This window comes from Platalea leucorodia (assembly GCF_965183815.1).
Source record: "Platalea leucorodia genome assembly, chromosome: 4".
Classification (NCBI taxonomy): domain Eukaryota; kingdom Metazoa; phylum Chordata; class Aves; order Pelecaniformes; family Threskiornithidae; genus Platalea; species Platalea leucorodia.
Genome location: NC_138826.1, coordinates 103251395 through 103265556, shown reverse-complemented (window position 1 = coordinate 103265556; position 14162 = coordinate 103251395). Strand labels below are relative to the sequence as shown.

The 14162-nt window shown below is 35.5% G+C and overlaps 1 protein-coding gene across 1 annotated transcript in view; it reads left to right on the top strand.

Moving 5' to 3' along the window:
• The window catches only part of IQUB (IQ motif and ubiquitin domain containing), a gene marked incomplete at its 3' end in the record, with an annotated part of 29018 nt that overhangs the window by 7479 nt on the left and 7377 nt on the right, over positions 1-14162 (top strand). The window contains exons 7-10 of the mRNA XM_082311187.1: positions 1954-2164; positions 6490-6665; positions 11652-11822; positions 13295-13471. Of these exons, the coding sequence (XP_082167313.1) occupies positions 1954-2164; positions 6490-6665; positions 11652-11822; positions 13295-13471 (735 nt within the window). The remainder of the gene's footprint in view (positions 1-1953; positions 2165-6489; positions 6666-11651; positions 11823-13294; positions 13472-14162) is intronic.

The window sequence follows — 14162 nt, the reverse complement described above, 5'->3', positions numbered from 1 at the left end:
TATTAAGAATTGTGATTTTACTGGTTTCTGTCTTACAGTGACAGTTAAGCTTCCATATAGAGCATAAAGGATTAGAATAGGCTTGTCCCTATGGCATTCTCATGATCTCTTTAGAAGGATCTAAGCTACAGACTGGATATAAGGAAGAAACTTTTTACGCTGAGGGTGGTGAAACACTGGAACAGGTTGCCCAGAGAAGTGGTAGATGCCCCATCCTTGGAAACATTCAAGGCCAGGCTGGATGGGGCTCTGAGCAACCTGATCTAGTTGTAGATGTCCCTGCCAATTGCAGGGGGGTTGGACTAGGTCATCTTTAAAGGTCCCTTCCAACCCAAATCATTCTATGATTCTATGAGTCTACATGCTTAATGTATGGCCTCAGACGGATAGAATATTGGGATAGGATTTAGGAGACCTGCATTCAGCTTATGAGTTTTGTGGTTTTTGGGTTTGTTTATTTGTCTTAACAGGCCTGACAGGTTACCTTTTGGCATACTGTTCTGTTTTGGGTTGTGTTCAAGCTCCTGCTTTGGCATTAAGGCAGAACCTGGCTGTTCAAACACACGCAATGGGCCTGTGGAGTTTTTTGGTGCGTTGAGTCGCCTCATGCAGGCGATTCTGATGACAGATTCTGTATAGTCATTGGGCAGAGGATGCCATTTAGGCATTCCAAGTCGCTTTTTGAAAACCACATATTCAGTGACTGCACACCTAACTTAAGTACACCCAATGTCATGTTAGGTGGGGCACTGCTTTGTAAATGGTCTAGTTATAAATTTGATTGCTTAAAAAAGACAGTCTGAACCTAACTAAATAGAGAAACGGTTCCCCACGTGTCCAAGTAGGATAATTGTATCGACATTTGGCAAGATGCTTTGAAATCTTCTGGGTAGAATTTTTCTGTAAGAACTTCTTGTTTGGTCAGCATCAGCTGATGGCAATAAGCGTTTTGTAGAAGTGGAACCCTAATAGGTAGCTATTTCCTCAGGGCTGCCAATATGTTTTACTCTGATCATTACTGCCACTTACTGAAATCTGTAACGTATCTGTAGGTAATCTATAACGCACAATAGAGAGACATCAGCTTGATGTTGGTTCAAGTTGATGGATTCGCACAGTGCAGTGTAGTTCCATATTGAAATACTAGCTGAAGACGCATTCAAGAGGAATGTTAGGTTAAGATATCTCTAGAGACCATGTAACTGTATTAGTGCAGTTTTGTGCTTGATAGCCTTCAATGCAGAACAATGCTTATTATCTCATGGTATTGACCTGGCTAAACTGCTTGTGGTGCAAGTGCTAACTCAGCTTGTAGAAGCTCAGGCTTGTGCGTTGTGCTCCCGTAGCTTAGTATAGACATTTCCCTAGTCTTTAATGGCCACAGCTTTGGAAGGTGGATTTTTTAATTTTCCTTTTTAAGTTCTGTCATAACAGCATTGGTAATTTCACTTTCATCATTTGTTTACGAAGTGTCGTTGATTTTGTGTGTATGTGTGTTGATTTTTGTATTTAGAAATTTAAAAGAAATTTTGCAAATATGTGTCTGAATTCCCAATCTAGACACTATATAAATGAATAGCAAAATGAGGACCTCTGCCCACAAAGCTGAAGAGAAAAGAATACAAACAATACATGGCAAAATGTGGTTTTTAAGGAGAGATTTGAAAAAAGAAAAATAGATTTTGTAATTGCAGTTTATAAACTTGATTATTTGAACATAGTTTCTCCACCGTACTCACTGATTAAACTCCTGCAGTTATCTACATAAGTAAGCATACTAGTGTTTAGACTAATAGTACATGACTGTTTTTGTAACATTTAAATTAGTTTGAGTACAAGACAAATCTTAGAAAATGTAGTTAGGTAGCTAGAAAAAATAACAGTTAAGAAAAAAATATTATGCTGTATTGTTTTAAATTCACGATTCTTTGGTATTGTATCACTATCATATAGGTAATAGTATTACAGACATACTTCCGTCGTTGGCATGCTATAAATGTAGTACAAAATCTGAGGGAAGAAAAGAGGTTAAGGCTGGTATGGGAGGCACAAGAAGAGTTACGGAAAAAAAAAGAGAAAGAAGAAAAACTGAGAAGGGAGCACGAACGAAGACTGAACCCTAAAACAAAAGAAGACTTTGAGCTACTGTACCATGCTTTAAAATGTAAGTTTTCCCTTAAAGGGATACTCTTAAATCAACAAAAAAGTACAGGTTGTTTAAAACAAACTGTTCTGGTTTTGACATGTTTCTGTAGCTACTTCCCTTTTTTTTTGACTTACAGTGGAATTCCTTTGATTTTTAAAGAATTATTTGACTTTCATATGTTTCTAGAAGCAGAAAAGGCCTTGACACTCTGTGAGCACTGTTTAGCAATAACTAAAACATCCATATGTTATCAACACTGTTCTCATCACAAATCCAAAACATAGCACCATACAAGCTACTATGAAGAAAATTAACTCTATCCCAGCCAAAACCAGCACACCTTTTTAGGAAATGATCGGCTTGTAGAATAATGCTATTCAGCAGTTAGTTGGTTGGTTGGTTGTTTTTTTTTTCACCTCTAGTGTTAAGGTCAGCTAGAGGAATAGGAACTGTTTTGTTTTTTTTTTTATCAGAGTTACTTTAATCTTTTTACTCTACATTTAGGATGCTGAAAATAATACCATGAAGAAATTACTATTAAGATGTATCATTCGTCATTTAATATAGATGTTTTTTATCATGGCTTAAATTTTTGCCCAGAATTTTTCAATATATGATTGAAGTTATTCCTTTTGTCCTACTTGTCTTCTCCTTCTGCTTTTTCTCCTTTCGAATTTATTCCATGTTTCACAAAACTGTGTTGTCAAAATTATAAAAATCTGTTAGGAGTCCTACAGGGCATCCTGAAAGACTTACTTTTCCTGTTGGAGTGGATGGTGTCTAATATAGGCAAGCACCTCTAAACTTTCCTGGAAAAATAAGGTTAATACTGCACATAATTGACATAACTTACAGGAGAATGATGTTGCAAATGTAACAAAAAACCTAGAGTATGTCCTTTTGGAAAAACAAAAACAATAGAAAGCAGTGGACTTGGAACTGCAAGAGTTCTTTTTAAAATGTCTGCTTTTAAGCAAGATGCTCACCTTGTGACTTGTAACAGCTCCCATGTTATCTAAGGCTACAATGCTTGCTTATGGTATAGCTCTTTGTCAGTTTGAACATTACTGTCCCTATAGCAGAACTGGCCTAGTGGATTACCTGCTTCATTACAAAGCCACCTGACCTACCTTAAACCAACCCAGCTATTTCGTCCATGGTAAACTGAGCATAAATTTAGTGGCGTGTGTTATTCATAGAGCTTAGGATCATGATTCAAGAATTCCCAAGTTATACGCTAATCTTTTAATACTGTCATACTTTGTGTGGCATTGAACAAATCATTTTGTCTGAATGTATAAATGACTTGTAAATATTACTGTTTGTGACAAATGTAAAAATTATTACTGGTCTTAAACTTCAGAATTTCAGGAATGGTATCTTCATGAGATTTGCGGTTTGTTAGGGCTTGTTTCCCCTGCCCCTCTTTTTCTTCACAGATAGTTAGCTTTTCACTTCACAAGAATCAAGCCCTATTAAAGGTGTGTCTGACTAGGTAATCCAAAGCCAAGGCACTCAAATCATCGTTTTTCTTCCACCTATGGCAAGTGCTACTATTTGGTAGCTGATTTCCTGCAATATTTTCTTTAAAAACCTGCTTCCTAGCTAATGTGCTATCAAATCTATGATCCACTTTTTCTTTTAAAGTGTGATGAGTCTTATTTGCAATAGAAACAACAAAGCTGAGTTAAAGTTGTGAATGAGTGCTGATATTCCCAATATTTTTAGATTTAAAATTTATGGTTATATAAGTGTCTCTTTTGCTTAATTTAATGCCATTGGATTCACAAATAATAAAACTTTCAGCTTTGCATGTTTGGGAATTTAATATCTAGGCAACCTGAAAAAGCACTTGGAAACTGGAACAGAACAAACTCCAGTATTTGAAATGTCTTTTTAACATTTTGTTAAAAATAATGGTCTGGTATCAATCTTTCTGGTTTGTTTTTGTTTACCAGTGTTGACTAGTTGCTTCTCTACACGGAGACTTGCAGTCATGCTCTTTATTTTAATAGAGCTTAGTGGTTCTAGGAAGTTGGGGTTTTTTTTCACCTGCATCTGAAACTACTTTTACATTCTTATAGTGTCAACAGCCTACACAAGCTAAATCATTGTGACAGTAATAGAATGAGACTATTGTCCTCTAGAGATCTGTGAAGGTTATTGCTGCTGATCACCACAGGGGGATACTGTTACAGGGTCAGCCAGCACAAGCAGTTCCTCTTGGTACAGAAACTTCCCCTGTTGGCTGTATGGTGCAAATGAGATGTATCTATATATGCAGTGTGTCTGCATGTAGAAATATGGATTGTTTATTTGAACAGCACAAACGACTTCATTTTATAAAAACTGGAATAAAAATTACAATGAGTAAAATTTCTGTCTGTAGAATAGATAATCTAAGGAATGTTTTTAACTTGATTGCATGTATATGGTGAATCAGGAGGAGAGTACTGATGATAACTGACAGCTTCTTCATTGCTCTAAGTAAAAAAATTGCTTACTGTAGTTATTAGCTCTACCTTTGAAGTTGCTGCCCCCTTCAGGCATATAAAGCTTCATGTAAATTAATTCTATACAGTGCTTTTGTTTGCTCAAATGGCGTTGTTTAAAAATATATCTTTGGGTACTCAGAACTTGTCAGACAGCTGTCATATTAATACCAAGGCTTTGAGAGTCTTAAGGAAATTAATTGAAATATTTTAAAATGGAAAACATAAGGTATTGTAGATAAGGAAGGCACAGGCAGAAAATAAACCTTCCTCCTTTCCCTCCTCCTGCCTCTAATCTTACCTGATACAGGATGTTATAGGTTTTTTCAGTAAGTGTGCATCACTTATTGGATTGTTTTCTTTACGTTGGGTTTTGCTTTTGCATAACTGTTCTGGAACAATAACAACACTTTGAGATGTTATTCAGGAATGTTGAAGTGTTGGATCTTATAAAATTCCCTACAAAACTCCAGATGTATTTGAAATGGAACAGACTGTTCAGAAAAGCCAAGAATTGTTACAATGTATGCAAAAGAAAACACTATTCAGTAAACACAATTTGATTTTACTAACAGATTTCCATAAGGGCATATAGTCTGTGTATCAGCACTTAAGCCAAAAAAATGGGTACTACAAAATAAGCCACGATAGACACGTATGTATACATCTGTATGTTTCTGTCATTAAGTAGTTTAACTTGTACGTGCAGCAGGTACCTGTGGTTTGGTGATCTGACCCTAAGAGTCAGAAGGCCAGATTCTTATACAATGCGTACTGATTCACGTGCTGCTGGCATTATTATCTGGTGGTTTGCGTGCCACTTCCACTTGAAGGGTTCTGTTGTAGAATAGGAAAGGGAGAGTAAAGCAATGACTGTCTAATTATTAATGCGCATGCATCTGCCTTAGATGGCAAAAGATGACACCACTCAAATATTCAGTGTGAGACCTGGAGTGCTAAACGTGACTGTCAGTCAAGTTTTATCTTGCTTTTGGAGGACTTCAAGCTTCTTCAGATTTTACTCATTTATGCAGGGAGAAGCAGTAATATTCTCAGCACTGAGTACTAGTGGTACCACAGTAAGATGCTCTCTTTAATCTGTTGAGATGATCTCCGTGGTATCTTTTCTTGTGACTTCGATGAGCAATTGTTTAAAAAGTTCCTATTGCTCATACCTTTTGGAGCCATTTGAGTCTCAAACAGTTATTTTAGATGCAAAATCGTGAAGAAATCATTTCATCACACGTTTCCACAGAAGCTAAATTCTTTTTCTCACATAGAACTCCTTTTTCTCCTAACCCATCTTTGAGTTTGGAGTACAAATTGGCAGTTTGACACTGATGCACACACACATACTCTCACAGAACATCTGTATAATTTAAATTAATTTCTGGGCCATTTTGCGTGTATTGAAAATATCATAGAATCATAGAATCGTTAAGGTTGGAAATGACCCTTAAGATCATTGAGTCCAACCGTTAACCTATCACTGCCAAGTCCATCACTAAACCATGTCCTTGAGCACCCTATCTATCCGTTCTTTAAATACCTCCAGGAACGGAGACTCAACCACTTCCCTGGGCAGCCTGTTCCAATGCCTGAGAACCCTTTCAGTGAAAAAGTTTTTCCTAATGCCCAACCTAAACTTCCCCTGGCACAGCTTGAGGCCGTTTCCTCTCATCCTATCGCTTGTTACTAGGGAGAAGAAATATGCATAACAATCCATTCCCTAACATAGAAACTGGCTTTTAATGAATATTGAAAATTAATTATGTTATTTCTTAAATATGAAAATAGAAGTTTCACTGGAAAGCATCTTGTAAAAAAATACCCAAATATTTGTATCTGTAGTATGGAGGCAGGAGGAGACTGAACGGATTAACAGAACTCTTACTGGAGCTGAAAGAAAAGCAGCATTTTGTGGACTTCTGGAACAAGAGGCACAGATGATTGCTTCCATTGGGAGACACAAACTAAATGCAGATGAGGAGAATCAACAAAAAGCAATACTGCGCTTTTTGGATAAGGTCAGTGATGTAATTTTAGGCTGAACACAGAGAATACCAAAGTACAGGAACAGAAAAGACATCTGCAAACTACCTGCCAAAAGTAACTTCTGTAGCTTTAACAGTTAATCATGTGAATGCTAATGTTGTAAATATCCAAATTATCTAGTTGTTCAGGTCAATACAATTCAGTAAATTTCTTTTTCCAAGCTGAGAATTTCTTAGCTCTGTGACTGATTGAAGGACTAACAGTGCATCATTAAGACTGTTAACTACCTGTGTCTATGGTAAATCTCAGGTTTGTATATATAATATAAAAAAATAGCACTGAGTGGATGAATTTTGTATTATGTAACTATTCTGCATAAAGAACATGATTCTGATGGCACTGTTAACAGCATTAAAGGCTCAAACTCTAACAATTCAGAATGGTTAATTTGAGGTTATAAAGCATCAGGATATTGCATTCTATTCTATATTTTGTATTGTGTGCATTACAGGGATGTAGGAATTGATGCATGAAACTATGCTCTTTCCTAATCTGTTTTTGAAACTTTAAAAATCTGCCTATATTAGCTTCTTTTTCAGAAATACTCAGTTTCACTAATGAAAACTAATAATTAAGTGATTTTCTCTCTGGTATGTTCTGTTCGTTTTTCTGCATAGTGAAAAGTTTGCTATTGCATGTAAACTTAAATGCAAACCTTTAAGCAAGTATTTGTAAAATTAAATACCCTGCAGAATGGATTAATTGATTCTTTTTTTTTTTTTTTTTCCTTCTTCTTCCCTCAGAAATATTACCCTTGAGTAACTAGATTTGTCATTTATTTCCCCATTGAGCACAGGCCTCTGGTCATCATAGGTCTGTCTTTAAAGAAAGCATTTATTCTGTTTTCATGCACAGGATAGAAACCTAGAAGGGCTTTGACTGAATCTTATATCAAAAAGAACTCAATTATTAATTCACTAGTTTCAGTTGCATTAGAACTTTAATTTGAGATTTTATTCTTTTATAATCTTGGGGATGAAATTTAACGCAAGTGTTCTTCAGGCTTTCATCTATAAAACAAACATGAGAATTCATTCACACACAAAGGTGATTTAGAATGGCATTAGATTCAATGGCACCTTAGTGTAAAATACGAAAACAAAGTCCTTTTTAGGTATACATCCCAGCAATCCATCCCCTCAGAAAAAAGAAATAGTTTATTTTGTGGCTGTTTTCAATAGTATGCGACATAATTATGAAAAGAAATACTGCAACAAAAATAGTTTTCTTACTATCTAACTTTTTTTTTTTTTAATTTTGACTATTTAATGCTGAAAAGAAAAAAATGGCAGTTTTGTCCAAAAGAGACTTTTTTCCATTATTTTTATTACTGATGCATGGGAACTGGACTGTAAAAAGTTATTTGATAAAATCTATTACCTTTCTTCATTATGAACAAATTACTTATGTGAAATGTTCGTGGAACTGTTACCAAGTTTATTGCTGTGATGTGACTGTATTCTCTTATTGCTTTTAAGAGTGCAAAAAAACAGAAAACTAAATATTTAGGGATGATATCAAAACCTTGAATAATTTCTTTATTAAATGTTTGCTTCTACTATTTACCATCTATTCTGTTATCTTCTCAGAAAAAGAAGCCTGGAACAGTCAAAGCAAATATATTTCTCTCTTAACTGAGTATCTATCTTTATTTTTCCTTTAAGGACTGCTTTTCAATGTCCTACCCTATATGGATTACTTCCAGTATATAGTCTTACAAGTTGTACAGTTTTCTTACATCTCGGAATCAGAAGCAAAATGTTCTTCAGTACCAGAATTCTTCATGACAGTTGGTGTTTGGAGATTCAGGAGACTCACGAGAGACAAGAGATGCTGTCTCTTTCCAGACAGTGTCATGTTTCTGAAGCATTTACTACTAATTTATTTATTCATATTTTAAATTTATAAATTATGTTTCTTATTAAGGAGACTGGTTTCTTTCTAATTTGAAAATCTAGTGCGCTTCTGAACTACTGCAAATTTTTCTTTTCATGTTTTTTCATCATGTCAGCTATAGGGTTTTGACTGTTATTCTAAACTGTTGACATAGGTAGCAGCCTAACTCAGAGGTAAAGAAAGTAAAAATTTCTGCATTTCTTAAAAAATAAAATAAATAAAAAATAATTTTGGAAATCTTAAAATTAAATGGATGGTTTGTTATGACTGTAACAGTGTAATTTAAACACTTTAACCAGTAGTATGAAATTTATTGTTGGAGTGCTAGCTTATAGATTATTCAGTTATTTCTTGAACTTTGAGCTGATAATGTTAATCTGGACACTTGCCAGTTAAAGCTGAAATAACACCTTTCACATCTGAAGACTGCAAACATTTCACTTTGCTGCAGTAGCCAATGTGATATGATACCTGCTTCTCCATGGAAACCTTCGTTCCCTTCTTTGCTACTTTAAGCATGTACCTCCTCATGCATGTGTGCTTTTAAAATGGTTGCTACTGGTTGTGTGTGCACTACATTCTAGTGGGTTCTTTTTTATGCTGAGCTCATTCTTCTTCAGCATTTGTGTTTGGAAGAGGAAGTACTTGATTAAGCTTTTATACAGCAATCATATTTTCTTAAAGGAATTTGTGTAATTATTAACTGTCGCTCAGTTCATATCTTCATGCTCTGCGCTATTTCTGCACCCATCCTAAGGATTTTTTTTTTTACTTTTCTAACCTTTTTCTCTCTGTGTCTGTGGTGGTGTGTTTCTCTCCTCAGGTGCCTTTTTCTGCTTTCGTGCATCGGCAGCAGAGTGCAATTATAGTAGTCTTGCTTTCTAAAGTAATACAGATAACAGGATTATTGTAAATTCCACGACACTGCCAGCAGACTAAAAGGCAAGAAAAAGCTGGCAAAAAATCTCGAAGTTTTAGTTTAGTCACATCGATCTTGAATACATGAAAATAGTCCTGAAATCAGAGAGCTTGTGATTCTTTCTGAAATACTGGAAATCTTCATATTGATGAGACCTCTGTATTTTTTTTTTCTTTCAGGAAAAAGCTGCATAGTTTTTTTTCTTTTAAAATTATTTTATATAATACCCAGTTATGATGAAGTAGTAAGAAAAAACTACAGAAGTTACAGATATGATATCATGCTTTGAATAATTTAAACATTTTCATAATATAGTTGGTCTGTGTTAAGGGTCATTTCCAGAGAGGAATACCAAGACAGCTAGCTCACATATGGGTTGTTGCAAATTTATCAGAAGAACCTAGTTTTAATAACCATTTTCTAGGGTGAACTGTGCCCATTGACTGTCCCTAGCATAAGCAAATGACTTTTCTGTCTTTTATTATAAGTGATTTCATTGAAGAAGATCAAATGTAGATACTGAAATAAGTACTCTGTGGAAAACAGTGATTTTTGCCAGTCTACCATACAAAGGAGTTACAGCATGATATAACTTCTAAGTTGGTGGGGTTATTTTTGTTGTTTGCTTGGGGTTTGGGTTTGTTTTTTTTTTTTAGAATTTCTAGTACTGTACAAAGATAATGAAGCAAAGTCATGAAGTTACAGTCGAATGCTCCCTTGTTATGACAGAGAGAAAATCGCCTCTTTCTAATTTTGCAGAAGTTCAAAGATTTCACTAAGGAACTAAGAGTTTTATTTTTTACTAAGGTCTGGTTTTGCTATTGCATTTCTTAATCAGTTTTGGCTCTGAATTGTGACCTCTGATTAGCAATACCTCCTTTAATCAGAGTTTCACCCCCACTGATAATGTAATTAAATGTCAGTGTTTCAGTGTTAAATCCTTTTTTCAATTATTTTGTCTTTCTTTTGCTTACCTAACTTTATAATTTATTTATTTAAAAGTGAGGAAAGATCTATTTTGATTGTGATGGTGACTAATCATATCTGTTCTAACTATCTAATATTCTTGGTATTTTTATGACTTATCACCATAGCAAGCCGTATATTTGGTCAAAATAATGATTACGTCAATGCTGGGGTCATATCCAGAAAATTACTAGGCATGCGAATACTGCATGAAGTGTTGCTCTAGTTAACTCACACTGAGACTGCAAAGTGAAGTTCACAACTGTTTGTGAACACTCAAGTTCCAAATACAGTGAAAGAGAATAATTAATACACAGAATTGAGGTTCCAAATAGCTGTCCCAATTAAGGAAAGGGAGCAGAGTTAGGTAATGATGGGGAGAGGGTTTTGAATACTGTCTTTCTATTGGATTTAGATACCTGCCTCCCTATGTAACAGTGTGGTTTGCAACCAAAACCAGTCCTCTTGAAAGAGGAGAATGGTAGGACTTTCAAACTGAGTGACAGCTTACGCCATGTAACTTCTCACTGTCTGTAGACGTTCAAGATGTGAAAAGAGACAATTGAAGTAGTAGGCATATGGTCTATGGTTAAGTTAGCAAACAAGAAGCTACGTGAAGTATCCGATAAGCTGTAAACTCATACTCTGCCTTAGTCAGGTTTAACAAAGTCTGTGCTTTCTATCTCTCTGTATAGCTAACATAAATAGAACAGTCCCCTGGAGATGTTTTGTACTGCAGTAGACTCTGAGGCCTTAAATTTGCAATCTTTACACAGTCAACAGTCCCATTGATTTTTACTGATAGTTTAGAGGGATTTATGACTGCAAGATGAAATACAGAGCAAATGTATTCTAACACTACTGTCAGTAAATTCATTTTAAAGAAATAGAGCATATCCCTGTAGGAGAATATTATTTACTTTTAATATACTGTAAGTCAAAATTTTCATGACCTGCAACTTTAAACAAAGTGTGCAATTGAATACTTTGCAATTGAATACTTGCTCTGGTGGAAAAGGTACTGTATAAATATCGGCAATAGAATTAGCCTTCTGTATTAGTCAGGCATCAATGTTAAGTCCCTGTTTGCTCTGATGAAACTTGATGTAACATAATGTACTTATTCAGCTGGTGATCAGGTTATAATAGCTCAGAGTTATACAAATTGTTTCTGAAGTGTGCACAACCTAAGAGATGGAAAGCGTATGATGGAAAAATCACTGAAATGGATACACAGTACACACTCCGTGCCAGAGAACTATTTGAAATCTACCGCAGCATTAGCATGAATGACATCCCAAAAGATGAGAGAATAGATGTGCTGTTAACACTCAGACGTACAGTGAAGGTATGTTTTATTTTTCTATTTATGTTTAGCTTGAAGCTGTACTTGCCAAAGATAGAGTGACTTAATTATGTTGACACGTAAGCAATGCTTCTTCTGGCAAACAGGTGCCAGGATGATCAGCTGGCAGCAAGAGAAAGCCTAGTGTACCACCTGGCATGAGACTGTAATTTACATTCCAGATATACTCTAAAGTCATATTTCATTGTGTGATGTGCACATTTTTCTTCAAGTTGTGTTAGAATTTTAACCCCATGGGTTTAGACTTTTTTGTATATTAAAAGATAATACAATTTTAGTACAAAGTTTAGCTTAACATGTATAACAACTTGATGAAGACCACGACAGAGATGTAAGTGGCTATTACTATTTTTTTTCCCAGTTCTTTGAAATGTCTGTTTAGAATCTTATCTCTCTGTTGGTATGGGTTACCAGTTTTATGGCTGGCAAATATTGATTTTTTTTTTTTTTTTTTTTCCCCTTTGCCCCTCACTCCCACCCCTGCTGCTGCTGCCAGTGTGCCCAGTGAATTAGAAGCTGGCTGCATTTTTTTTAATCTTTCTTATTTATTTATTTATTAGTGTACAAAAAGAATAATATGAGTTTCAAGGTACTTTCAGGATGATACTGTTGATGTCAAACTAGAATAGAATGCTGCTTCCTGGTCTTATTAAAACAAACGAACATATTGCTGTTTGTTTTGGTGGTACCAGAATTTGATCTAAAACCAATATAGCATTGGGAGCATTGCTGATTTATGAACTCCTGCCCATCTTAATACAAGTCAATATTGCTGTGGCGAACAAATTATAGAATTTCTGTAAATTGGCACTCTATTTTAGGTGAGAAAACATTGAACTCATTCACCTCTTGTCTCTCTCTGGAGAATCTCCTGCTAAGCATTTGAAATATTGAAATGACTAATTTCCAAGCATACTCATAAAGTCCCCCATGCCTTTTGTGCGGTGGGCTTATTGGTTGATTGTTTTTGTTGGTTTGGTTTTGGGTTTTGGTTGGTTTTTTTTTTTTTTTTTTGGGGGGGGGGGGGGGTGAACCATCTACTATGTATATACATTACACTTCCTCTCACATAGCCAAAGGAAGCTTCTTAGTGAGATATTTCTTGGGGCTTTTGGAGACTGAAAACTTTGCACGTGTTCTGTGCCTCTGCTTAGCATTTTTTAATGCCTCCAGGTTTACAGTTCCTCACAGCTTTGGTATATGTACAGGCCTCTTAAAGCAGGATCTGTAAGCATTCTCAGTTTTTTAGTTCTTTATATTAGTTTTCTTGGAGGTTGTTTTCCTAAGACACTAAGGGGTTCTTATATGAACGTGTTCTTACGTGAACATGCAGAGGTATGAATGATGATTGGCAAAGAATCTATAGTTTGCTTTCATATCTGCATTAGAATTATTTTGTTTGTTTGATTCCTTTATTGTTGTGGAGTTTGTTTTCCCTTTGTGTTTTCTTTCAGGAACATGAATGTAAATTAACACAGGAAATAGTGGAATTAATTGACAGGGAAGTTGATCTTATGTCAAGAGAGGTGAAAGAATGCAACTTAGAAGGACTGAGGAAAAGAATTTGTACATTATTTCTTCAGTATATTAAAACTCCACAGTTTAACCCTGAAGTTGCTAGGATACTTAAGGTATTATTCCTATTTTGCAGTCTGACATAGTGGCCATTGAACTAGGGATGGTAGAGAAGGGGAATGGAAAACAATGAAAGCTTTTTTTATTTTAGATTTTGCTGTAGAATTGCTGGAGGACTTCCTCAAGAAGTAAAATGTAGCAAGTACACAGGCTTCATGCAAATAAGCTTATAGAGTCATATATGAAGCCTGGGGCATAGACATGGGTATAAGAAGCTGACAAATGGCTGGTAGCACTGAGAGAGCTCAGGAACACTGCGTATGAAATAAAAAAAATCTGATAATTGTAAATGGTAGATCTTATGGGATGGTAACAGTAAATTGTAATAGCAAATGGGGAACCAATAGAGAGAGCAATTATCTTTTCTCCACTGGACAAGAGGCAGTATCCCATGTGTCCGGAAAGGAAGAACATTGCCATTGTCAAAGTGATGTTTAATGAGCTTGCACCTAAGCAAGAGCTGTTACGAGCTTCTGTTGTACAACCAGTTGCTACTTCATGAGAAGCAGATACATCTATGAAGTGGAGGTAGTGGTAGACACCTCTCAAGTTGTGTGATTGTTTTTCTTTTCTGACTACAGATTACAATTAAAAATATGATTCACTATCATATGTTGCTGCCCTAGGTAGCAACGTGTATTCTGCATCTATCAGAAGAGGATTTCTCTTACAGTGGTTGATGATATC